Source organism: Plecotus auritus (assembly GCF_963455305.1).
Source record: "Plecotus auritus genome assembly, chromosome: 7".
Classification (NCBI taxonomy): Eukaryota; Metazoa; Chordata; class Mammalia; order Chiroptera; family Vespertilionidae; genus Plecotus; species Plecotus auritus.
Genome location: NC_137774.1, coordinates 108,029,724 through 108,057,675, shown reverse-complemented (window position 1 = coordinate 108,057,675; position 27,952 = coordinate 108,029,724). Strand labels below are relative to the sequence as shown.

At 38.2% G+C, this 27,952-nt stretch overlaps 1 protein-coding gene across 1 annotated transcript in view; it reads right to left on the bottom strand.

Moving 5' to 3' along the window:
- Nucleotides 1–27,952, bottom strand: part of MCC (MCC regulator of WNT signaling pathway) — a gene marked incomplete at its 5' end in the record, with an annotated part of 397,198 nt that overhangs the window by 308,468 nt on the left and 60,778 nt on the right. Inside the window, one exon of the mRNA XM_080682125.1 lies at nucleotides 22,517–22,764. Coding sequence (XP_080538251.1) covers nucleotides 22,517–22,764 — 248 coding nt within the window. The remainder of the gene's footprint in view (nucleotides 1–22,516; nucleotides 22,765–27,952) is intronic.

The following is a 27,952-nucleotide window of genomic DNA, read 5'->3' as shown; positions in this document are numbered from 1 at the left end:
GGCATATTAATGGGCCATGTATTCAGCAAGTGCTGGGTAGTCCCTAGTTTTTGCGTTCCATAAAGCCAGATTGGATGGGGATAACACTGGTCTAGGCCTGCGTGCTGTGATGAGAAGCACCACACATATCCTTTGAGCGGCATGCCCATAGGGCTTATCACATTTTTGGCTGAACATGAGCCTAATTAAAATGGAAAATGCCACGTAGGAAAAACACAAACAGGAATACAAAATGGTTCTGATCCCAGCTTTTTAGCAAAATGTAGAACTATATTATCCTTTATTCCTAGAAAGTTGGTATGTTTTATTTAATTTTTTAAATGTGGTGGATTATTTTAATTTCTTAATGTTAAATCAAGCTTGCATTCAAAAGACAAACCCAACATGCTCAAAATATGTGATATTTTATTTATATAATATGGATTTGGGTTTGCGTAATTGTATAGGATTTCTGCATCTCTATTTAAAAGTCAAGTTGGCCTCTAAATTTTCTTTCTTATATTGTCCTTTTCATGTTTTGGTATTAAGGTTATGTGTGAGTCTATATAAAACTGGAATTATTTGTTCTTTGACTATTAGGTAGACTTGCCAGTGAAGCTGTCTGAGCCTGATTGTTCTTTGTAGAAAGATTTTAAAAATTACTCTTTTAATTTCATTCTTAGTTACAGAACTATTCAGACTTTATATTCCTTAATGAATCAGTTTTATTTTTTTAATTTATTTTTTAATTATCATTATTTTTTTAATCCTCATTTTAACATATGCTCACCTGAGAATATTTTTCCATTGATTTTGAGAGAGAGTGGGAGAAGGAAAGACAAGAGAGAAACATGAATGTGAGAGAAACACAATGATTGGTTGCCTCCTGCATAAGCCCCGACCAGGGCCTGGTCAGGGGAGGAGCCTGCAACCAAGGTATGCCCTTGACCAGAATCGAACCTGGGACCCTTCGGTCCACAGGCCAACGCTCTATCCACTGAGCTTAACCGATTAGGGCTGAATCAGTTAGTTCTATTTTTCTGAAAATTTCCTTATTTCTTCTAAATTTAAAAATATATTGATGGAAAACTGCTCATATTTTCTTTTTATTTATGTCTGCAGCATCTGTAGGGATGCCTCCTTTTCGCTCCTGATATTGGTTATAACAAACCTTGACTTGGCCACCTACCCTGCCAACAACTGTGCAGACTGGCTTGACTCATTTGCTACTTGTGCAAACCAGAGGCCCCTGGCTGGATGCCTTTCTCCTGATACATGCCATACCTACACAGCATAGAACCTTCAGCCAGCCCAGTGTGTACCCAACCAACACAGATATTGCTCATCAACAGCATCTAGGTACCCTGCATTAATACAGGGCTGAGACAGTTTGTGATCTTTTTTTTTTTTAATATATTTTATTAATTTTTTACAGAGAGGAAGAGAGAGGAGAGGGACAGAGAGCTAGAAACATCGATGAGAGAGAAACATCGATCAGCTGCCTCCTGCACACCCCCTACTGGGGATGTGCCCGCAACCAAGGTACATGCCCTTGACCGGAATCGAACCTGGGACCCTTCAGTCCGCAGGCCGACGCTCTATCCACTGAGCCAAACCGGTTTCGGCAACAGTTTGTGATCTTTTCTCCCAAACCTCAAACTGGAGAGCCTTTCTGGACTCCATGCTTGATTGGGTTGCCTGCATGGCAATAGAATTTCCCCACTCAGCAATCAATCCGTGCTTTCTGATAATCTTTACTCATTTTCTTTAACAATTATTTGTGCTTTCTCTGTTTTTACTTTAGCATTCTTGCCAGGAAGTCATCAATTTCATATATCTTTTAACTTAATTTTTATTTATTTTTTATCTTTTAAAATAATAGGTTTTATTACATCTGAAGTCATAAATATTCATTACATAATCAGTAGGAATTTCATTCAGGGATTATATCCCCTGATGAAAATAGTTTGCAAAAAAACCATTAAGAGTGTACAAACACTTCACTATAGGTTTTATACAATGCCTTTTATATGTCCATTATATCAAGCACAGGAACAGGGAGCAAAAACAATATATATTTTTTATTATATCACATAAGCATTATTAAAAAATAGGCCTTTTTTTAAAATGGTAAAAGATTAAAGTCACCAGAAAGATATAACAATTTTAAATTTGTATATACCAATAAAAAACATCAAAATACATAGAGTAAAATTGACACCTACGAGAGAAAGAGAAATATACCAATCCACAATCATATGAAAGATATTAGCATATTTCTCATTACCAGGACAAGCAGACCAAAAAACAAGTAAGATTTGAACAACCCAATTTATAAGCTTGATATAATGGACGTATAAAACTATTTCACTAATTCTTCATTTCTAACTCATTTGTTGTTTTAATTATTTTTATTTCAATTACTAGAGGCCCTTTGTTACGGATTCATGCACCAGTGGGGTCCCTCAGCCTGGCTCGCAATCTGGGACCCCTCGGGGATGTCGGACTACAGGGATCGGGCCTAAACCGGCAGTCCAACATCCCCCAATGGATGTAGCAGTGCGTGAAGCGGCAGGAGGCCGGGGAGGAGCCCGGGTCGGGTGCCACTCTGGCTCAGCCCGCCCCGCTGCACCTGCCACAGCTGCTGCTCAGTAGCACTGCCCCAGAGGTGGGAGAGGCTCATGCCACCGCAGCTGCACTTGCCAGCCGTGAGCCCGGCATCTGGCGCCCGTTGGTCAGCTGAGTGGCACTCCCACTGTGGGAGTGCACTGACCACCAGGGGGCAGCTCCTGCATTGAGTGCCTGGCCCCTGGTGGTCAGTGGGCATCATAGCGACCGGTTGACTGGTCATTCGGTTGCTTAGGCTTTTACATATATAGATATAGATAACAATTCTCATTCCTAGATATTGATTTGGTTGTTTTTCACATCTACTTTTTTATTTTATTTTTTTAGCTTAGATTTTCTTTCTGAACACAGTAAACATAATTACTTTATATTCTGAGTCTGATAATTCCAATAAATAAAATCTTCATGCATTTGCTTTTTATGTTAATTCTTGCTTATGGTATTTACTGTCCTTATATACTTAGTAATGATAGATACTGAGTCATCCATAATCCCTAGAAAATTATGTGTTGATATTCTTTTAGAACTACTTTACTCATCTCCAAAACAATTTGCCTTAGAATACTCTGAGGGTAGTATATGGGGTAATATACTTCTGGTTCAACCTTACACAGAGGGTAGAATCCTCTAACAGTCTAGCTTTTGAATAAAGGGCATATCTTATTAGATTCCCACTTGCACAGTCCTTGGAATTTTTCTTCTGTTCTCAGGGCCCACACAGTCATATAATCCAAAGTTCAATTTTACCAGGTTTAGACAATAATCTTAAGGTAAAAGTGGTGTGCTGCTCCAGATTTCCTCATTCATTTAGATTTTGCACTCACAAATCTTTACTATTTTGCTGGAAATTCAGTGTCTTAAAATACAACTTAAAAATATAGTTATTTCAATGTTTAAAATTATTTTCAGATAGAAGCTATGTTTTTATATCTAATTATGTTACTTGATATGGATCAATATTTTTTCTTTAAATTATGACTGTGTGAATTATGATGATGTAAACTATATATTCACAAGTGGGAAATGACTGCTCTTATTTTCTAGACCAATTTTTAGTTTTTCCTGGAATTAACAGTGTTTTTCTTTTTGTATTTTCATTTGTTTGGCTTTCTATATATCATGAATCCAGCCTTAAATTCTTAGCCAATTATCTAATCTTCTTTCAATAATTTAAGGTGCATAAATATCCCATCAAATTTAGTATGAAAATTTTCTCCTGGGACTTTTTTGACCTTCTTAGTCTAGACTGGTTCCAATGACCATTATGCTTCACTTCTAACTTGTTTCACTCTTTGTTTCATGGTTACAAGTTTTTCTCTTTCTAGGTTAACTCTTTTTTGTTTTTTTTTTTTGAAGATCCAGTAGATTTCTAAGAAATTAGGCATGGAGCCTTAACTGGTTTGGCTCAGTGGATAGAGAGTCAGCCCATGGACTGAAGGTCCCGGGTTCAATTCCAGTCAAGGGCACGTACCCCGATGTTTCTCTCTCTCTGTCTCTTCTCCTTCCTTCCACTCTCTCTAAAAATCAATGGGAAAATATCCTTACGTGAGGATTAACAAACAAATGAGCAAACAAAGAAAACCTGAGTAAAAAAAAATAAAAAAATTAGGCATGGAAATGAATTTTCTGAGTCTTTGCATGCATGAAAATACTTTTATCCTTACACTTCATTAATAATTTGGTAAGGAATTCTAGTTGGAAACAATTTTTCTTCAGAATTTTGAAGATATTGTTCATTTAAATATCTGTCACTGTAAGAAATCAAAAGCCACTTTGATTCTAAATCTTTTCTATTTGTCCTGTTTTGTTTTTCCTCTCTGAAAGTTTGAAGAACTTTTTCTTTGTTCCTAGTGTTGTAAAATTTCACAATGATGTGTGTTTTAATGTGAGTCAACTTTTACCTTTTAAAGCTGGTGAGACTTACTGGTAGTAGGCCCTTTCTATCAAGAAACCCTCCGTCCTTCATTTGGAAGGGAAATATCTTTGACCATTTGTTGATGACTTCTTCCTCTCCGTTTTCTTTGTTTGCTCTTTCTAGAATGCTATTATTTAAATGGGAGACTTCCTGTACCGGCCCTCTAATTTTCGTATCTCTTTTTCTCCTACTGTATATTTCTTTGTTTCTTTGCTCCTCTCTGGAGAGTTCCAGTCTAGTCTCGGCCATGTCACCAACTAATTCTGTAAACTGAGAATTATTATTTAACTCTCCATTCTCTCATTTATACTATTTAGAGGGTGAAACCAGATAACATTTAACAGACTCTCTGGGCTGTAATCTTGTAATTCAAGGCAAAAAATTTTATCAAAGAACTCTAAATATTAAGTCAGATAAATCAATGAAAACACTATAAATACCAAGAGAGAAGTCTAACATGGTAATTTTAAAAATATTTATTTAAAACTGACAGATATGCATCCATAAAATGAGAACTAAATAAATACACAAGGTAATAGATTAAACTTTGCTTCAATTAGAAGCGAAAATGTTTTTCTTGTAGATAGCAAACTTAAATGAATCATCTGGAAAACATATGAAATCTTTCCAAACAACCATAAAAGTTTAACTGATTTAAACTGTCATTTACTAATGCCCTTTCATTTGTGTTCCCCAATGAACTTGCAGTAGTCTTAGAAGAAATAACAAGAAAGCAAAATAAGCCTTTCTGAGCCCTTTGTGATTGTAATGGTGAGTGACAGATTCTCTAGAATGAACAATGGACAATGAAATAGTCTGGCCAAAGTAAACCTTTATCTCAGCCAAGTAATCATTTTTATTCTATGAAAAAAATACCTAAAATCATGCCAAGTTGTAGCACTGCCACTGAAATTGGAATGGTTTCAACATCCAATAAAAACAGTGACAGTTAATGAATCGCTTCAGTTAAATCATGTGGGAGAGAAAACAGATGAACAATTTTATTGTGTTATATGTGGTTCAAAAGATACGATCAACATAGGTAATCACTGGCACCCTTCATGCCAGGATTGCCACCTGAGATAAGCACACCTGGATTCCCAGGAACTAAAATAAAGTGATTAATGCTACAGGAAAATGGGCCAAAATAATATATTTAAAAGGAGCAGCACCAAGTGGCTTGAAACACCAATGAGAGACAAAATCAGAAAGATGAAACCAGTTTGTACTATTTGTGACATCATTTTACAAGAATTCAGACCATCACAGTGTATTGACTTATATGAGATACTAATCTACATAAGAAACCTAAAATATTTAATATCTCAAAGAGTACTGGAAAATCCAGTGATTTTATACATGCTTGCTTAGGAGTTTAAGAAAAAGAAATATACCCTATTTTTTTCTTCTTACATCATCCTTTAGTTTTTCCTTCTGTCTGCGGTGAATGCATGATGGAGAGCTGATAGCCAATGTATCACAAATAGAATTTGACATCTGAAGGGCAGAATTTAAAGCTCAGACTAAGAAAAGCCAAATAAAGAGAACTAAAGTTAAAATATATCTGACATAGAAACATTTTCATTCTGATCAATAAATAACATACATCTGACTCCTTACGCTCACTGTCTTAGATTATGTCAAAATTATTTGTTATCTTTGGTTTGGTTAGCTGTTCATGCTTACATTTTAGTATGTGGGTTTAATGATCTGAGAACCCACAACACCTCAAATAATCAATGAGTACAAAATTTAGAGGGGCTGGGGGGTGGGGAGGTGATTTACAATATCCTACCCCATTCTCTTGTTCAGAAGATCTCTTTGCCTCTTCGTGGCAAATAACATGACTTCTCAGGTTAAATCTAAACATTTTTTTCCCCTCTATTGCAGTGTTTCCTATTTCCCTTAGGTTAAGAAAAATTTTGTTTTAATAGATGCTGCTGATCTGTAAGTTACTAAATATGTTAGGTATATTAAGGACATTATCGTGTTATATACTTAATTATGCTCATAATTTGAAAGAAGATTTACCACATAAAAGCTGCTGTTGAGTAATAAAGATTTTTCTGTGTTAATACACATTCACTGCAGGATCGCTTCCCTCTACATGCTGAGTTGGGACTTCTTTTTTAAATATCAAAGCCATTACAATAAGCCATTCTAGATGATGTCTTTGCTGGAGATCTTAACAATGTTTGGGCAGCCTTAGGCCCTCTTTACTCCTTGAGTTAGTTCCTTAAATTACTATCTGGTACCAGAGCTATTATCAACTAACATGTCAAGAGTCCTAAACAGCCTAAGATAAACTAGAAAAAAAGAAAAGAAGTTCCAAGGTTTACACAAGTAAAGGGATCCAGTGCTTCTCAGTCTTTTCCATCAAAATACCCCAAATACAGAGACGAGTCAAAGAATCTGGGGGACAGGCTGAACTACCTCCAAGCCAGAGCCAGAGATTTCTTTGAAGTCTCATGTTTTATCTTGAAAACTCACATGAATTTTCTCCACATATATTAGCATATGCTTTAATACAATTTAAAGTTTTTACTAAGTTATACAACTTTTCCTCCAAATAATCAATTAAATTTGTGCTTGAGAAATGCATCATATTTCTTTTGGGGTTTTTTAGTAAACCGCACCCCGCCCTCCCCAAATCCTCCAACCACTTCCATGTGCTCCCCCCAATGTTCACATAACTCAGCATGAGGCCCGGGGACATTTAATTACATTTAATTTGACCATAGGTAAAATACTTTCTAATGAACTCTTCTCTAATGCATCCCCACGTAGGCATGTTTCCTTGTTTCTTCATCCTGCCAATTCCTTCCAGTTCTCCAAGACCAGCTTGGGCTTTATTTTTTCTACGTGTCTTCTCTGGTCTTCCTTTCTCATCTGCCAATATCTTGTTTGCCTCACATATTTTTCCCTTGATAAGATACAACACTGTACTGGTTTACTTTATATGTTTTTGTCTTTTTTTTCCAAAGCTGGAAAAAAAGACAAAAACATATAAAGTAAACCAGTACAGTGTTGTATGCTGACATATAACATATGTAAGTCTAACGTGTGCAAAGTGATGATTTAATATACGTACAAATTGCCAAAAGGATACATTTAAGACTGATTCTCTTAAAAACTTTCACGTATATACTACAGTAGAGCTAATTATAATCACCAAGTCTCCACGCTGTATATCAGATCCCCAGAACTTATTCATCTTATAGCTGAAGTTTATACCCTTTGACCGACATCCCCACATTTTCCTGACCCTCCAGTTCCTGGCAGCCGTCATTCTACTCCACTTCTGTGAGTTCAGCTTTTACAGACTCCACACGTAAGTAAGAACATACAGTATCTGTCTTTCTCTGACTGACTTATTTCACTTAGGAAAATGCCCGCAAGGTCCACCCATGTTATTGAAAATGGCAAGATGTCTTTTCTCCCGGCTGAATAAATCTCCATGGTTCAGTCTCGCAAACATCTTCTCTGTCCATTCATCCATTGGTTGAAACTTTGGTTGTTTCCATGCTTTGACTATTGTGAATAATGCTGCAATGAACAAGGGAATGTAGAAACCTCTTTGAGATAGTAATTTCTTTCAAATATATACCCAGCAGTGGGATTCCTGGATCATATGGTAATTCTATTTTTAATGTTTGAGGAACCTCCATATTGTTTTCCATAGTAGTTGCACCAATTTACCCTCCCAACAAGAGTGCACAAAGGTTTTCTTTTCTCCACATCCTTGCCAATACTTATCTCTTGTCTTTTGATGACATGCATTCTAACAGGTGTACGGTGATATCTCATTGTGGGTTTGATTTGCATTTTCCTAATGATTAGTGATGTTGAACATCTTTTCATGTACCTGTTGATAATTTGTATTGTTCTTTGGAAAAGTATCTACCCAAGTCATCTGTCCATTTTTAATTGAATTGTTTGTTTTTGTGGGGTTGTTTTTTTTTGCTATTGAGTTTATGAGTTTCTTTTGGATATTAACCCCTAATCAGATACATGTTTACAAATATTTTCTGCCATTCCATCAGCTGTCTTTTCATTTTGCTATTTCTTTTGCTGTGCAGACGATTTTTAGTTTGATGTAGTCCACTTACTTATTTTTGCTTTTATTGCTTGTGCTTTGGTGCCATATCCAAAAATTTGTGGTGAAGAGCAATGTCAAGGATCCTTTTCCTATTTTTTTCTAGTAGTTTTACATTTTGGGTCTTATATTTAAGTCTCTAATCAATTTCAACTTAATTTTTGTGAGTGGTGGAAGATAGGGATCTAATTTGTTTTCTTTACATGTGAATATCCAGTTTTCCTAGCAACATTTACCAAAGAGACTTTTCTTTCTCCACTGAGTAGTCTTGACTCCCTTGTCAAATATTAGTTGACTGTATATGTGTAGGCTTATTTCTGGGCTCTTGATTCTGTCCCATTGGTCTAAATGTTTGTTTTTATGCAAATACCATACTCTTTTGATTACTATAGCTTTATAATATAAGTTGAAATCAGGAAATGTAAGGTTCCAGCTTTGTACTTTCTCAGAATTTCTTTGGCTATTTGGAGTCTTTTGTGGTTCCATTTGACTTTTATGATTGGTTTTTATATTTCTGTGAAAAATGCCATTTGGATTTTGATGGGGATTGCAATGAAATCTGTAGATGGTTTTGGGTCTTTTGTCTTGATTCATATTCATAGTAATTTCATGAAGTTCTTAAGGGTAATTCCCTATGTGTATCACTTATCTACTGCTACATAACAAGAGATCACAAAATGTAGTAACTTAAAACAGAAATCATTTCTTGTGATTCTGGGTTCAATACTTTTGGCTGGGCTCTCCTGAGAAATTCTCTGTTGTATCTCATCTAGAATCACCAATGTGACCTGCAGTCCCCTGGTAGCACAAGCAGGGTTGAAGGGACTAAGATGTGCACACTCATGTGTCTGGGTCCTAGATGCTGGCTGTTGGCTAGGCCTCTCTATGTGGTCTCTTGTCATTTGTTAGTCTAGCCCAGACTTTCTTTCATTGCTCCAAGAATGTTCCAAGAGGTAAAGCAAAAAACTGTACGGCGTTTTGAAGCCTAGACTCCAAAACTTGCACAATTCTACTTTCACCAGATTCTGTTGGTCAAAATAAATCACAAAACCTCCCTAGATTCAAGGGGAAAAAATTCCACCTCTTGATAGGAAGAGATGAAAAATATTGTGGCCATAATTTTAAGTCAAGTACACTATGGCTTCTCCTTGTTTTGTCAATTTAGCAGCAAGCATCACAGTGAAGGCATCTACTGGATATTAGCTGAAAGAAAATCAATGTTCTGGAACTTTTATTACATCCAGCTTGAGACTATAAATTCAGGATAAGAATAAACTTGAAGGGAAAATTTAATTTTGATCAGATTAACCTACAACTCATTATTTGGACTCATTTTCTTTTAAAAAATTGCCCAGATCCAAACACACATGTCTTATTTCAAAGGAAAAACTGTACCTCAAAGAAAGAAGCCTATGCTTTGATGGTTGACAACAAATCAACAAATAGTTACAATAGAGACGAGGATACCAAAAAGTGTTGCTCATTAATACATTCATTTATTGATCAAGTATTCTTCCAGTGCTTGCCATGTGTCAGGCTCTGTGCTATTTGTCCAGGATGTATAATCTAGTAGAGTGGATAGACATACTAATGGGTAATTAATTGTAACACAGGATAGTTCATAATTACAATGATAGTTATACTTGTAAAATTCATTTTAAAAATTTACAATTTGGTTGCGTGAGAAGACACACAACTTGCTTAGTTGCTAAACATATTATGTGCACATATCAATTTTATGTAGCATTATTAAAGCCTTTTGAGGATTTCAAGGTTATATATACAAATAAAAGAAAGAAGGCTAGATTTATAGTACAGGACCATGTGGTGGACATCTGTTCTTTTTGTCTGTCTAGAAACCATTTGCTCTTCGTGTGGTGACAGCACCTTGATTCTCTGTCCCACTTCTTCAAGTCTCAGTCTATCCAGGGGTGGGCAAACTTTTTGACTCGAGGGCCACAATGGGTTCTTAAACTGGACCGGAGGGCCGGAACAAAAGCATGGATGGAGTGTTTGTGTGAACTAATATAAATTCAAAGTAAAGGAGTGGAGGGGAGAGCAAGAGAACCCTCCGCTCTTTCGGCTCCGCGGGCCGGATAGAACAGCCGAACAGGCCGGATCCGGCCCGCAGGCCGTAGTTTGCCCACGGCTGGTATATGATAGGGACAGAGACAACTCTACCCCAGTCTTACAGGTGAAATGTGTTATTCAGGCCTGGCCAATCACACCACTGCATTTTTCTGGCCAAAGGGACTTTTTAGGGATAGTTATATGACATAGTGAGGACTATTTCCAGGACTTTTGTGGACTACTGTGAAGAGAAAACCACTTTTTTTTTGCATTTACTCAACAGAATAAACCTGCGGCTACTGGAGGCCACAACCAGGAGCCTGAGAATAAAGCCGCTTCTGAAGAAAGGGCTGAGACATGGAGGGAAGAAGACTGATGGCATTCGAGCCTCTGAATCCATCTATGCTAGATCCAACTGCTTAGACTTCAGTATATTCACATTCATGTTCTCTCTCTTTTTCCTTTTCCCTTCCTTCAAACTATTAGTGTTGCCCCCTTTCACCAAAAAACTGTAATAGTAGAGAAGGAACAAAACTCAAGAAGTAGGTTTGAAGAGTATGTATCAGTAAGACCAGTATTATTGAAACTAAGGGTTCCTGTGGGGAAATAATGGGGAACAAAATAAGGTAGGATGAGGCCACTAGATGGTAAGGTGTCTTGACATCCAAAAGGTGATATAGTAGAGTCTATTAAGTAGACAGAAGAGAATCAATTAATTTTACCATGAGTACATATTTACTATATTAGAAGTCATAGCAGCATCAACTGAAATCAGTCAGAAAAAAAGTTAGGAGGAAACGTAGTAATTTGGAGAATTGAGGAGGAGGACCCAGATGTGGACAATGGAAGTGCCAATCTGAGACGCATAAACAGGTAAATAACGGGGATGCAGACTGCTCAAGGACAGGAAAGAAAAAGGTTAATAAAAAGAGATACAGGGAGACTAAGTTAATTAAAGAACTGACAAAGTCTACCCAAACTAAATCTAAACAACAGTCAATCTGCAGAAAATTGCTTGATGGTATTCTCAGTACGCAGTTAAAAAACATAAAATAGTACCTATTACTTACAGATTTTAGAAACCTATTCTAAATCCCAATTAAGGAGTAGAATAAATTAAATAAATATATTGTTCACACTATGACACAGGGCTTAGAGTATGTAAAACAACAACAACAAAAAAAAACACAAACTTCCTGAAACCTTCAATTAGGGCTAAAAACTGTTGCAACTTTAGTCTAGATTTATGCTAGTTGGGCAGTATTTTTAACAATGACTCATGATGACTTTATTTAAAAGGCTCTGTGTTAATTATAATTGCTCATTCAGGGCTCATAGAAGATTTAAGACACTTTTGCTTTCTTTATTCACCAGCAAGAACCCTACCTATTAGGGTCAATCCAATTGGATTGGAAAATGCCTTTTTGTCTCACTTAATTTAACCTGTTTTAAGGGTTTAGAAAAAATATTTACATACAGAGAAAAAAAATACCAACAATATTTAAGAGTAACATTTATTTTAGAAAATTGGAATGTGTCAGGACTAGACAGATTTTTGTCTATTAAATAATTGTGGTTTTAATTTTTTTAAAGCAAGATACTAATCCCATAGTCAGAGGGCTGCTTATTTGTTTCTTTAAATCTGCCAAGGAATCAGGATATCTCTTTACATTTCTTCCCTCAGGCTTGGAGGGTTTTGACTTGCTTTGAGTTCCTGTTAAGGAAAACACATGCTATTAGTGTCTCCGAGAAACCCCAGTACTTTTTATGTTCCTTCTGGACCACAGGGGTATTATCAGAGCAGTAATGAAGGCTGACACGTCAGGTGGGAATATATCTCAAGGAAAGGCCTATAAAGAGGCTTTGAAGATATAGGTTATTGGAAACTGTGCCCACTGTTCTAATCTTAGCATAAATTAAATTTAGTTGTATTAATTAGCAGGTTTTAATGTCTGCTGTCTTAAATGATGTGTTAAAACCATAGGGATTTGATTCAAATAAGTTCCTGGGCTCTCTGAGACCTGACCAAAGAAAGAAAAACAGGTGCCCCCAAAGATCTGAAAGGCACAGACTTGTAACAAACTCATTAGGCGAGCTTGAAGGCATACATCAGTTCTCCTTGGGCAATCCCCGTTTTTCTCAATGGGCATCACTCTGAAGCACTAGCTCTTTCATATAATTCATACATTTGACACACACATGTGGAAGTCATGTGTAAAGTTTACAGCTTGGTTGAAGTAAAAACAAACAAAACCTGTTTATTTAAGAGGCATGTTTTAATAAGGTTCTGTTGGAACTGCTAACATATACATAAATACCTAATGCTGTAACTTTTTTAAAACTCTAGAGTCTTTCCTAATCACAAAATTTAAAAAAAAATTTAAATCACAATTTTAAAAATGTAACTTAAAAATTTTAAATGAAAAAATGTAAATCATAAATTTTAAAAACTACAGATAATTATATTGAATCTAGATTATTTATTTTCCACTGGGAATTTCGGCAGTCTATGAAAAACCTTGTAACTACTTTGGTATACTGTCGCTTTGCTAACAAAGAAATGGGCTAATTCTAATAGGAATTGTCCTCTGCCCCTCCTCAAGACCCTGGGGACTATGTGTCTGCAGTTTCTGGGAGTGGCCTCCAAGTGGCAGTGTTCTTTTTAGTTTGTGTCTTGATAATCAAGAAAGTTTTTTCTAAGTAAAAGTTGCAGGGGACTCTAAGAATCATCGATTTCAATAAGCTATTTCTTAGTGGTTTCCACTCCTTAGTAGCTCTGTGGTTTAGAGCAAGCGACTTAACTTTTCTGAGCCTCAGTGACATATATATTAGAGGCCCGGTGCACGAAATTCGTGCAGGGGGGGGCAGGGGGGAGGTGTCCCTCAGCCCAGCCTGCACCCTCTCCAATCTGGGACCCCTTGAGGGATGTCTGACTGCCCGTTTAGGCCCGATCCTAAATGGGTAGTGGGACATCCCTCTCACAATCCAGGACTGCTGGCTCCCAACTGCTCGCCTGCCTGCCTGCCTTCCTGATTGCCCCTAAGTACTTCTGCCTGCCAGCCTGATCACCCCCTAACCACTCCCCTGACAGCCTGATTGATGCCTAACTGCTCCCCTGCCAGCCTGTTTGCCCCTAACTGCCCTCCCCTGCAGGCCCAGTCACCCCCAACTTCCCTCCTCTGCCATCCTGGTCACCCCTAACTGCCCTCCCCTGCAGGCCTGGTCCCTCCCAACTGCCCTCCCCTGCTGGTCTGATCGCCCACAACTGCCCTCCCTTGCAGGCCTGGTCCCTCCCAACTGCCCTCCCCTGCTGGCTATCTTGTGGTGGCCATCTTTGACCACATGGGGGTGGCCATCTTGTGTGTTGGAGTGATGGTCAATCTGCATATTACTCTTTTATTAGATAGGATGGTCGCATTTTGAAATTCTTTTGAATATCCCTTTGAACATTTTCCATTTTCCATACATGGACTATTTGGATTTTGTATTCCACATGGTCCATGTACCATATTTGATTTTACAATTTGAAAAAGTCGAGGATACTGGTCTTCATCCAGAATTTCTGCCTTAACTATACAGTCAATGTCATCTTCTGTTCGTAATTTGGACTCACTATGTAATATCAATAATATGTGAGCGTGAGGCAGTCCACGTTTCTAAAATTCAATGACATGAATTTTAGCGATTACTTTGCCAAATAAATGGAACTTACATATATCATTTAAAAGAGCATTCAGCTTAATATTAAAAACTCTGGCTAAGGAGTCAGGTCTGTTTTCAACTTTCTGCCAGCGTTGTAAATTGTTTGTAATACCTGCCCATTTTGGGTTGCACGTCATGGTTATGAATATATCGGGCTTGCCATACTTCATTACAATTGCCATAGCATCCTGATATAGCTGCTACATATTTCTGGGACTACCCTCAAAAGATGATGGAAGTATTATCATTTTACCAATCGGCACATTGTCATTTTCAGATCTAGATTTGAGATAATCCATCAAACCACTATATTTTTCAACTCTCAACTTAGATTGGTTTGCTTTAATGAAATTTATCCGATTGGCCTCCATTTTTGAATATGAATCCACAATAAACTGCTGAGTTAACTTTCCTGCATTTAAAATAGGATTGAACGTATCCCTCACAGAGAGATGAAATCCATAATACTGCATTTGTGTGACTCGTGTCCTTACATTTTGTCTAGTATTATTGTTGCTTATACTGTTGTCTCTGAGTCTTAATGCAATATCTGTTCCCCAGCCTTTTTCACCATGTGGAAAAAGAATAGGATATGTCATTGCATCTAATGTAGGAAACAGGATACTGATTTGTTTCATTTTAGTGGCATTTGGATTATTGGGATCTGGTTTACAGTGAATGAGCAAGTCCCTTTCAAAAGGAGGTTCTCCATCTTCCATTTCTGAATATGACAGCAAGCTCGGTTACACGGGGAGAATTATATCTCCCTGGGTCACTGTTATGATCGTATTTAATTGCCATAGTTACTTCTGTGGGAGCTGTACCTTTTGCTGCTGCTTCAGATTGGGCTTCCTTTTCTACTTCATGTAACACCTTGTACGATTTTGTTAATTCATTTATTTCATGCATGAGGTTGTTGATGTTGATCATGAGTCTATCTGAGCAGCCCTGGTTTTCTGGCATTGCTAATCTTTTACTTGTCGCTTCAGCTGTATCCAAAATATAGAGTTGAGCAAACTTCCAAGAAACACCACCATCCGAAGGATGTAAAGTTCCAGTACAGTGATAAACTTGTCCGTGTATTCTAAAACAGTATGGCCCATATCCTGATGGCGATGCAATATTTGAGCCCATGGAAGCAAAAGCAAAAGAACTATTTATGGAATGAATATTTTCCATGAAATTTTTACTGTCAGAATCTTCGTTTGTCATTAATCTTTTTAAATATGCTGGGTATTCTGAAAAATGTATATCATTTGGACAGACTTTACCTTTGCTACAACATCGAGTAAATTTTCCATCATGGTTTTTCATCAGAGAAATTTAGTGATAGGCAAAATTCACATCTAACAGTCATTCCACCACAACTATGTTCGAGAATTGCATCCTCATGTACTCCATTTTCGATGAGAAGGCAGTTCCTACCAGTATTGGTAGTACTTGTTGATGACTGTTCTTTGGACATATTCTGTCGACACTGCCGCCTTCTTTCAAGTTCAGAGGCACGTTGATCTTTAGACATTTTCTGTCAATGACGCCGGCTTCTTTCAGCTTCAGAGCGACGTTTTTCCAATAGCTGCTCTTCAGATACATTCTGTCACAGGTGCCGCCTTCTTTCAAGATCAGAAGCATGTTGGTCTTCAGACACTTTCTGTCGATAACGCCGGCTTCTTTCGGCTGCAGAGCTACCTTGCATCAATAGTAGATGTTTAGACATAGTCCCACCTCCCTGCTGTCAGGTGAATGAGAGTCCTGGCTGTCAGGTGGCAGGGAGCTGTCTGACCAATGGCCAATTCTCTAGGGGTGGGACTTCCTCCTCCCTGCTGTCAGATGGCTGTCAGGCCACTCAGAGCTGTCTGACCAATGGCTGATTTTGGCTGACTCTGTGGGGGTGGGACTTCCTCCTCCCTGCTGTCAGAGTCTGGGCCAGCACAAACTGGGACACAGCATCAAGTCCTCCTGCGCCAGAAGACCCGGAGTCAACTCCCCGCCCACTTGTGTGTCCCCTAGACACAACATCCAGCCTCATGGAGGGGCTGACAGGCCCAGACATGCCAGAGGCTGGGGAGCAGTGAGGCTGGATCTGCCACTGGAGTGGGCGGATCCCGCCTGTCCACTTGGTCCCCACGACCCCTGGCCGGGCCCATAGGCCCAAACACTCCAGCCTCACTGCTCAGCCCCAGACACTCCAGAGGCAGCAGAGCAGCCAGGCTTGATCCGCTACCTGAGTGGGCGCATCCCAAGCAACCCCTGGCCAGACACCCCAGGCACCTCCCAGCCAGACACCCCGGGCTGCCTCCACTGGCGGCGTGGATCAGTGCGTGGGGGCCTGGCCGCCTCCCAGCCGCACACCCCGGGCTGCCTCCGCTGGCGGCAGGGATTGGTGCATGGGGGCCTGGCCGCCTCCCAGCTGCACACCCTAGGCTGCCTCCGCTGGCGATGGGGATCGGTGCATGGGGGCCTGGCCACCTCCTAGCCGGACACCCTGGGCTGCCTCCGCTGGCGGCGGAGATTGGTGTATGGGGGCGTGAGTGCCTCCCAGCCGGACTGTGGGACTCCGGTGGGGCTGGACTGGGGAACTCCAGCGGGGCTGGCTGGGGGACTCCAGCGGGGCTGAGAGCACTGGGCGCTGCCATCTTGTGGCTATGGGCACCGCCATTTTTTGTAGCGGAGTGACTGTTAATTTGCATATTACTCTTTTATTAGATAAGATATGTATATATGTATATATATACACACATACATATATATATATATATATATATATATATATATATATAGAGAGAGAGAGAGAGAGAGAGAGAGAGAGAGAAAGATTTTATTCTAAACTTAGAAGGTAGTGGCAAGGATTAGATAATGTGAATAGGTACTGTGTAGGAACTTTCAAATGCTATCTCGCTAAGTCTTTCCACTACCCTATAATGCAGGTTACCATTCTCTCTTTAAGAGATAAAAAAACTGAAGCTCAAAATAATCAGGAATGTAGTTTAAGTACCATGAAAACTCAGTGGTGAACCTGGGATTTATGGTTTTAGCATATAATACAAGTAAAATGCCTAATAAATTGCCTTGTGCATAGTAAATATTAGTAATTTTTAACAATTTTTATTATTGTTATTGATATAACTGTTAAGTTTTATATAGCTGGTACCTGAAAGACACTGAAATTTTAAAATATTATTTCTATGATGACTTAACATATGTAATACTTTCAACAATAAAGATTTTTTAAAAGTAAAATAGGTATAAAAATCTATTATGACCTGGTTATTCAGATTTCTTAATTTTTTCCCAATGTATATTTGAACAGAGAATTCAATGCCAAAGGAAATATTTGTAAATAAAAGTTATGGTCAATTAAATTTGAGAAATGCTATATATTTTATTATTCTCCTGGAGACTGACAAGAAACATACCATATACAATCACCTGAGATGTCTCACAATAAAGAAAACTATTAATATAGCTTAAACCCAGAGTTTTCAATGTACTTGACAAAGGAATTCTTTCTTCATATAATATTTATGATCATCCCATGAAATTGGTATTCTGTAGAAAACATTTGGGGGAAAAAGAATCTATTGAAATTCCTCTTCCAAGTCGAGCATATATTTTGACGGGTCTTCTTTTTCTGCTGATTTAACTCCCTGCTGTGGATGTGCTGTTAAATGTCAGAGCTGATAATAAAGTCTTTCTGACACTTAACTGTTAAACCTAAGTTTTTCTCACAACAGTACAACATTTTTAAACACTTCTCTCCATAATTGCAGTCACAGCTAAAATATCAACCCTTTCCTGAAACTCCTGCTCACAGTAATTCTTAGAGCTCCTTATCTTTTGCACCATAATGGTTTCTCAAGTTTCACTGATGCTAATTTAAGCTTTTTAATTTATCATGTGCTTATGACTCCACAATCAAATGGTGACTTCCTTAGTGTCTGGAACCATGCATTGAACTTCCATGTATCCCTCCCTAACAAAGAGTGAACATGGAGCACTGATCATTCATTCATTCATTCATTCATTCAACAAATATGCACTGAGCATCCCCCACGTGCCAGGCACTAAGTGCTGGAGTATACCAGTACCCAAGCAAGGTCACTAGTACTCTAGTGGAACTTTCATTGTATTGGAGCAGAGAGATATATTACTTAAGTCTTTAAGTAATTACATCATGTAATGTCAGATAAGAATAAGTGGCATGAAGCAATAAAGGCATGTGAGAGAGTGACTGAGAAGAGGTTACCTTGGAAAGGACTCTCTAAAGAGGGGATATGTAAGCTGAATCTGAATAACAGAAAAGAACCAATCATGCCATGAGAAAGTCAGAAAGGTGTCGCAGACCAGAGCAAAGAGCCAGGGCAAAAAGTAGAGGCCAGCTGAATTTTCTAAGAGGAAAAGCAGGAAGACTAGGGTGGTTAGAACATGCATAATGAGTCAGAGGGATCACTATGATATCAACTGAGAGTGGTGGGTATGAACCAGATTGCAATAAGCAATTTGACCTTGATTTTAGGTGCTATGGAAGCCACGGAGCGTTATAGACATGGAAATGACCTAAGCATGTTTTCATCACATAGAAAGACCACTCTGACTGCGGGGTAAAGAATGAACTGTAGTGGGTCAAAGGAGGAATCGGGGCCATTTATAGGCTGTTTTAGTAGTCAAGGCAAGATATGATGGTGATTTAGACAAAGGTGGTGGCAGGAGAGCAAAGGAAGTGGAGAAATTCTGAATATACCTTGGCAAAAGAGACAATGGGATTTGCTGGCTTGAGCAAACTAGTGGTTGGTACTATTTCCTAGATGGGGATACCGGGAGAGGAATGACCTGAGAGGGAGTGGTGAAGGTTGAGAGGTCTATAGCATATCCAGAAATATGTGTAAATTTTACCTGATTCTGAAGCTCATGGGAAAGGGCAGGGCTAGATCATACATTTGGGAGTCATTGGCACAAAAATAATATTAAAATCCTGGGACCACATGAAATCATCCAGGCAGAGAATGTAATCTGAGGCACCTAAAAATTTGGAAGTGGTACAGGAGAAGAGTAGTGACAGAGGGAAGAAGGGAGGGAAAGATGGAGGGAGGAAAGGAGGAGAGAGAGAGAGAGAGAGAGAGAGAGAGAGAGAGAGAGAGATCAAAATGGTAGGCAGAAACCAGAAACTCAGGAGAATGTGGTGTTGAGAAGTCCAAGAGAATAAAGCACAGCTGAGTCAAATGCCAAAGATCTAGATGACAGAAGAGGAAACCATCGGGTTGGCCAACATGGAGACAATAAGGGCATGTTCAGTGGAGTGGTGATGACTGAAGATGAGAGGCATAGTTGAAGCAAGAATGAGAGGTAAGGACTGATAAACATTCAATGTAGACAAACTCTTCAAAAAACTTTGCTATGAAGAGCACCAGAGAAGTTGGGCAGTAGTTAGAAGGGACATGAAGTCAAGAGAGGTCTTCTCCTACTCCCTACCCCAAAATGGGAGATACTAAAGTCTGTATAGAGTCAGAAGGAAAGATTAATAATGCAGAAAAGAGAGGGACTAATTTAACACATAAATCTTCAATTATGAAAATTTTAAATGTATTTGATTCATATTAGACTGAATAGGAGGTTATTTTCCAATATATGAGTTGCAATTGTGACAATTTCCAGAAAACAAAACTGGGTGGTAATAATAATAATAACAATATTAACCAATATGTAGTGCTTATTATGTGCTTTACATATACACTGAGTGGCCAGATTATTATGATCTCTGGATGCATAATAATCTGGCCACTCAGTATATATATATGTGTGTGTGTGTGTGTGTGTGTGTGTGTGTGTGTGTATGTGTGTGTGTATATATATATATATATATATATATATATATATATATATATATATATATATATTAGAGGCCCAGTGCATGAATTCGTGCATGGGTGGGGTCTGGCCAGCCTGGCCAAGGGGAGGGGACATGGGCGGTTGGCCGGCCTGCCTGCTGGTCGAACTCCTGGTCGAGGCAACAATTTGCATATTAGCCTTTTATTATATAGGATATACACTGAGTGGCCAGATTATTATGCATTCAGAGATCATAATAATCTGGCCACTCAGTGTATATGTATATATATATGTGTGTGTGTGTATATATATACATATATGTGCTTTATAAATCCATATAAATAGATGCTTTACATATGTGTAAATATATATTTGCTTCTGCAGTCCTCCCAATAACAATAATTGTTCTCATATCACAATTAGGAAACTGAGATACAGAGAGGTCAAGTAACTTGTCTAGTGTCATGCAGGCTGTAAAACCAGGATTCATGTACAACCTGACTCTGAAGCCTAAACTACAGGAGAAACTGGTAAAAGATTTCACATCAACTGCATTTCCTCAGTTCATGATGAGTTTTATGATTCACCTCCTCTCAGTTACCTCTTCTTTCTCCAAGGGTATATAGCTATAGAAAAGGATAAAAAGGAATTGTTTTTAACCCTTTCCCTATTTGGGGCAATCTTATGAGATGGTCAAACCAATTAGGTGTGGTCAGCAATTTTATCAAACCTGTTGTTTTTAGAATACTTATAAATATATACTGCATATTAAAATAAAATTTTTTACATATAGTGTTTTTTTCCACAAAAGTATTCCTTCTATATATACATTTGATACACATTTATATATTACTTTAATGGCTATATGGTATTCAATTATATACAAAATACATGTATTTGTGTGTTTGTGCTTATGTATCTACATAAAAAGTCTATGATCTTGGCAGAAAACTTAGAAAATACAGTTTAGCAAAAAGAACTCCACTCATTCATTCATTTAATAAATGTCCATTTTATGTCATGCAACCATTACAAACCATGCTTTCAAATGCTATTAAAAAGCATGAGGAAAATGCAAAGGGCTATATAGAAAGTATGTCAAAAAATCAGTAAAAACAAATCACTCATATATGAGAGAGAAAGAGAGAAAGGAGAGAAGAGAGGGAGAAATGTAAGCAGTAGTTATTATTTCTAGGTAATGAGATATTAAGGATGATTTTTATTTTCTTCTGCTTGCCTTTTCCTTATTTTCTATAATGAACATGTATTACTTTAATACTCAGAAAAATGTCACTTAAAAATGAAATTTTTCTACATATTATGCTGAGAGCACATGCGTTACCAGACATCTGATTTGAAGCTAAAATGGAACCCATTAAGATAGTAAGGCATAGGGGATAAGAGGACAGTTTATTATTTCAATTACTCAATAATAATCCTCTAAATTATTCCACTGCCAGGAGCAGTGGACTGACTTCTCAAAAGGTCCACTTCCTCAGGATTATGTGTGTGTGTGTGTGTTTAGGGCACTACATAGTTATCCATACTAATTAGTATATATTCACAGATGATGGACAATCAACATAGAGTTTGCTTCTTGCCACTAGATCTTCCCCAGAAATAGAGACTCAGGAGACACTGTCAAGGGAAAAAAAGTCCATAAAGTATAGGTAGAAAATTCAGCCACTTTCCTCTAGTCTTGTTCAGGCTACCCTTTAAGATGTCTCTTTTTTTTTTTCTTTTAACTTTCTATTGTGATAAATTGCAAACATACTAGAAAATATCCATTTGATTGCTCAGAAATGTGTACAATAAACTACACGTTCCTATCACCTAGGTTCAATAATTATCAACATTTTTAAGAACTTTCTTTCCAATTGCTTATCTTGTATTAGTAGGAAACAACAATACTTACGAACAGAAAAACTATACTTATAGAAAAAATTTAAAACATTAAATAAAAAGGAAAGCTTTTTAAAAACCTTACTGCACTAAGCTTTGAAGAAGTCCCCAAATAGATTCTGAGGTCTGCTAATGCAGTCATCACCTTTCCCATCCAATTTGCCCTTCTTCCCTAAGAGCTATTTGAATACATTATTATGCCTGGAAAAGGGAAAAACTAAAATAAGAAAAGCAGTAAACTAGGAGCTGTGAAGCTACAGCACAGAACAGAGGGAAGTAGCCAGCACTCATCCAGGGAAGTGCAGCCAAGAACAGCTGAGCGACAAGCCGGCAGCAGGCTGGCAGGTCGCTCTCATTTACAAGGAAGCAGAGCCAGTGGAGCACCCGGTTGTACCTACCCAAACTGTTGTCACTACTCGTGGGCCAGGAAGCAATTCTATCCCTCAGTTGCTTCTTTTTACAGGAGTTGTCTGACTTCTCAGAAAGGCCCACTTCCTCCTTCCTAATTTCTCGAACAAGCTGCATGCGGCATCTTATAAAATCCTGAAAGGAAATCTTCCCATTTTCATCTGCGCCCAGTTGGTTCATGATCTCAGCCACAGACTCTTCCATGTTCAATTGGCGACAGACCATCAACAAGTCATTCCTACAAAAGGGGTTGAACCGAAGAAAGGTTGTTTAGGAGAGACATTTGAAGTAGTGAATGAAAAAAAAAAAAAGTTTCTTGAGTCTTTTCACCCAGACTAAACCTATTTCTAACCTTCTCATTGCTTCTAGAAAAGTGGTAAGTGTGCAAAATGATCGGTTTCACCTGAGTTATTCTAGACAAGAACTCTATTATTATTTGGAAGAGTGAGGCAACTTTAAATCCTTTGTTCTCTTTTTTCTTCCTGTTTCCACACCCTTCCCTCCTTTTCGCCCTTTTGAAATTGACAGAGCACCTGTAGAGTGTAGCACTGTAATCCTACTGTAAGATAAAGTTTCAGAACATAGAAAACACATTGTTTCTACTCTTGGCAGAATTTTAAATCTAGTCAAGTTGTAAGAACAAAGATTTTAACAAGATTGGTTTTCAGCTTTCTGGACCAATAGGTTAATTTTAGTACTTCTTTAAAATATTATTTAATCTGGACTTTCATGACTCAGTACTCAACTACCTCTGTTTTTTTCTGATTTTCTTTTACTATTTTTCACACTCCCATAAGCAATTAGCAAGCCCTTAGACTTAGAGCAGGGATCAAATCCCAAGTGTCTTGCAGGACTGGGACATAATGTAAATGTGTGAAGTAGGTAGATCCTAGACAAGAGGGATTGATGAAGTCTGTGGTTTGACTAAGGGTATATCTAGCCTAGAGGTTCTCAAATTTAAAAAATAAATAAAAAGAGTAAAAAAGGAACAACAACAAAACACTATGCTGGCCAAGAACATATATCTGGAGGACATCATTGGAACCTGCAATATAAGTCTTATGGGTTTTTTTCTCTCTCTCTCACTGAACTCTTTGGGGAAACATTTTGTTCATAATTTTTCAATGGTAAATCTCAATAAAGGTCAAAAGGTTATGAATTTAAGAGCTGGAAGAGACATTTGAAACTAGTCCATGGTCACTAATAAAGTTAGTGCTCCTGTCTCAACACACCACCAAAGTCCAATCATTCCTCTGTGGTAGTGCCATACATCCATACCTTGTCTTGGGCGAGGGCCAAGGACACTCATGGTAGGTGTGTCCCTCTCACCCCTTAACCTTAGAATTGACATCTAACTTGCTTTGACCCTTGGGATTTTAGCAGACATGTGTTTACATAGTTGGGCTTGCCAACCCCCCTGATTCTGCCATCATTATGAGAGGAACAAATCATGATAGCTATTAACCCATAGCTTGAGCCCCAAAATGAGCCACCTTGACTGACCTGTAGCCTAAGAATGGCTACTCTAGCTGACTCTCAGGAGTAAAATCTTATTGCTTATGCCAATAAAATGTTGTGCTTGTTCTCCAGCAGCAGCTAACTGATACACAATTTAAAAAATACATTTATATGTTGTTGGTTTTGCCTTTGCCTGAATACAACTTGTCTGATATTCAGCTGGATTCATCCAAAATTTAGGGAAGATTAGGATTGCTGAAGTATGAACGCACACAGAAAGAAGGGGTTGATGTTCAGATTTTACATTCTAAAGTAAGAATGTCTTTGTTATATTTTTAGATAACAGTCTAAAAATTAAGCTTGATGAAAGATAAAGATGTTTTATGACTTCCAGAGGTTCACACAAAAAGATGTTAACACTAATATTTTCTGAATGGTAGGAATATGGTGTTTACATTCTTATTTTTGCCTATCTGTATTTTTGCAACTTTCTACAACATACTACACTACTTTCATAAATTACTAAATCTTTTTTTCTTTTTTTTAGGTTTTAAGAATGAGGATAATAATAGGACCTCTCTCATAGGGTTGTTCTGAGGATAAATGACCTAATACATGTAAAGCATTGAACATAATTCCTGGCATATATGAAGTACTTGGTAAATAGTAGCTATTATTATGATTATTTAGTTGTGGTCTGTAAACACATGGAATGAGAACATAATAAGCCATGAAGGAAAGAGAAAATTAATTGGTGACATTATCTAAACACGCAAAATCTACACTAATAAAAGAGAAACATGCAAATTAACCACCACTCCGCTACACCCACCAGCCAATCAGAGCGAGTATGCAAATTAACCCAACAAAGATGGTGGTTAATTTGCATATGCAGCCAGGGTGAAGACTAAAGACAGCATAGAAGGAAGAGGGAGGGAAAGTGGGAAGTGAGGCAGAGGTGGCGGCGGGAGGGAAAGCGCAGGGGGGGCGGCAGCTGCGGAAGGGAAAGTGCAGGGGCTGGGGGGGCGGCAGCAGCAGGAGGAAAAGTGCAGGGCTGCGGCAGGAGGGAAAGCACGGGGCAGAAGCAACGATGGGAGGGAAACCAGGGAAACCGCGGAGTGGGGGGCAGAGGCGGCGGGAGGGTAAGGGAAAGCACGGGGCGAAGGTGGGAGGGAAAGCGGGGGGGAGGGGGGGGAGGCGGGAGGGGTGGCGGTGGTGGGAGGGAAGCCCACCAGAAGCCCTGTTCTTGTAGGAATCTTCCTGCAATGGGCCTCTAGTACCATATAACAGGCATCTTAAAAAATTAAGTGAAATCAGCTAGGATCCTTCCACTATGGTTTTAACACACCAGGTGAGCCAAAGTAATAAATGTCTGAGACTAGCTCAAAGTTGAGTCTAGAGGTTCATTCTCATTCTCTCTCTCTCACATCTCTCTTTTTCTCATAAAATATACTACTAGAAATAGAAATAATAAAGCTTTTGGCATAATGCTTGTATCTGAAAACTGCTTTTGAGCACTGTTATTAACTTGTAACATACACAGAAAAAATAGCAAAGACAAAACAAAGTCAAGATGTAAAGAAGGAATGTTTTAAGTCATATAATTTATATTACAGGATTCTTTTTGAAATCTCACACCTAATGGAATATTAAGATATTCCATTGTAAAGCCAGAATTGCCGGTTACCAACTTCCTCAATATTGTCTATGTGGGAACCTATTTTAACTCTTGTGAATTAATATTCACATTTTTGAATTTCACTGCCCAATATACACACACAGGTGGCTATTTAAGTTCACATTTAAATTAATTAAAATTAAATACAATTGAAAACTCATTCCTCAGTTGCACTAGCTCAATGGCCACATTAAAATTTTTTTATTATTTTTAAATTACAGTTGATGTACAATCTTGTATTAGTTTCAGGCCAATGGCCACATTTGGAATGCTCAGTAGCAACATATGGCTGATGGCCACCACACTGCATAGCGCAGAGACAGAACAGTTCTATCACTGCAGAAAGTCCTACTGAATAGCACTGGGAAAATAAAATTGAGTGCAGCATCCTCACAAAGATTCAGGGAATAGAATCAGTCAAGCAAGGAAATTGTTACAAATGTCAGTTATTACTTCTAGGTAATAAAGGAATTATAAAACTGGAGGCATTTCCTTCCAAATATAGAAAAGCCATTGTATCATAAATCTGTTAGTTTTCTTTGAACCTGATTTTCTAATATTGGGTTCATTTCCATCCATAGGACGCACAAAAAAAATGCCTACTTTTTAGATTAAGTAAATCTGATCAGATTTAAATTCATATCCCATACACTACCTGCGGATGAAAAAATTCTGGTTGAAAGATTTATCAGATTCAGGGGATAGGGGAAGGATGTGCCTGTTTCCTAGAGGAAGCACTAGCTTTGTCTTCTTGGATTTGAGTTATTGTAATATTAATTCTTTCGGATGTTTAGCCTGAACTTCCTGAGAATTCACTGAAGTAATGAATAGCCAAGATCAGTCACTGACATGATGGTTTTCCCTTCTCCAGGTGAAATGTCAAGAGTGACTAAAAGCCAACATTCAAGAAGAAAGCATCTGCAAACAAGTACAATATTACTTTTACATATTCTCTAAAGGCTCTTCTATTTTATAACTGTTTCCTAATATTTTTACTCTTCATTCTTTTGGCAGTCTCTCCATTTGGACTTTCCTATTAATATTTCAGTAGGAAAGATATTTTAATGTATTTGACCCTTGGATTATTTTTTTTTAAATCAGTAAATTAACATTCTGTATTAAGCAAGATTCAGCCTATCCTCTCAGTGATTTGTAAATACTTCTCAAAAGCAGCCTCTGCCATTCCTGGGGAAAAATAAACAGAGCACTGATGTTTCAGGGGCTGTGCTAAGTGCTTTAGAAATATTATTTCACTTAATCCTCATGATAACTTTAAGTGATATTATCTCCACTAGAGGCCCGGTGCATGGGTTCACGCACCAAGTGGGGTCCCTCAGCCTGGCCTGCAGGGATCAGGCCGAAACCGGCTCTCTGTCATCCTCCAAGGATTCCCGGATTGCGAGAGGGCGGTTCTTGGGTGATGCACCCCGGAATTGGGCTCTTTCCTCTCTGGTTCTGGGTGTGTCACCCGAGAACCGCAGCTGCCAAGTCACCACAGCTCGGCAGCCCGTGTTGAGCGTCTGCCCCCTGGTGGTCAGTGCACATCATAGCGACTGGTCAGATGGTCGAACGGTCACTTAGGCTTTTATATATATAGATTATATAGGCTCTATCAGCTCCTTATAAGAGGGAATCTGTCCCAAGTTCCTGGCACCATGCTTAATCCATAGCAGGTACTTAAATAGGTTGGTGGCTAAACGAATGAACAAAGGGCACCTCTCATAACCCCAGACATAGAACCTTGCAGAGAGCATTCAGTAAATCCTTACTAATTGAATATACTAGCAATAACAGTCAGTATGACTAATGGTTAAGTTGTTCTTAATATATAAATGTCCCTCCAAAACCCCACTAAGGCTAAGTAATTGACCCCAGTTCCAAAAAATATGTCCAAGGCAGTCACATCTGGAAGATGCAGAAAGAGAGGATACTTGGAAAAGGCTACTAGATATCAGTTTGGAGGCAATAAAAATTTTTGGAAAGGATGCCACTTTGTAAAAAATTATTTCTAAGTGTATTTTAACAAACTTAGAGAATAGTTAACCTTTCAGATAATTTTAGGTCATATTTTTATGGGAAAATTACACATAACGCCATTATTATAAAAAAATGAATGCACCCAAATTTTCACATCAAGGCAAAAAGTTTTATATTACACCATGTATTTAACATATATGAGACTCATAACCTGCAGTGAATGATAAACTTGTAATTCCATTTATTTTTTCCATTGTCAAAGAGGAGTAGCTAAAGGTAGAAATAGGAGATAAAGCAAAATTTTTCATCAAGT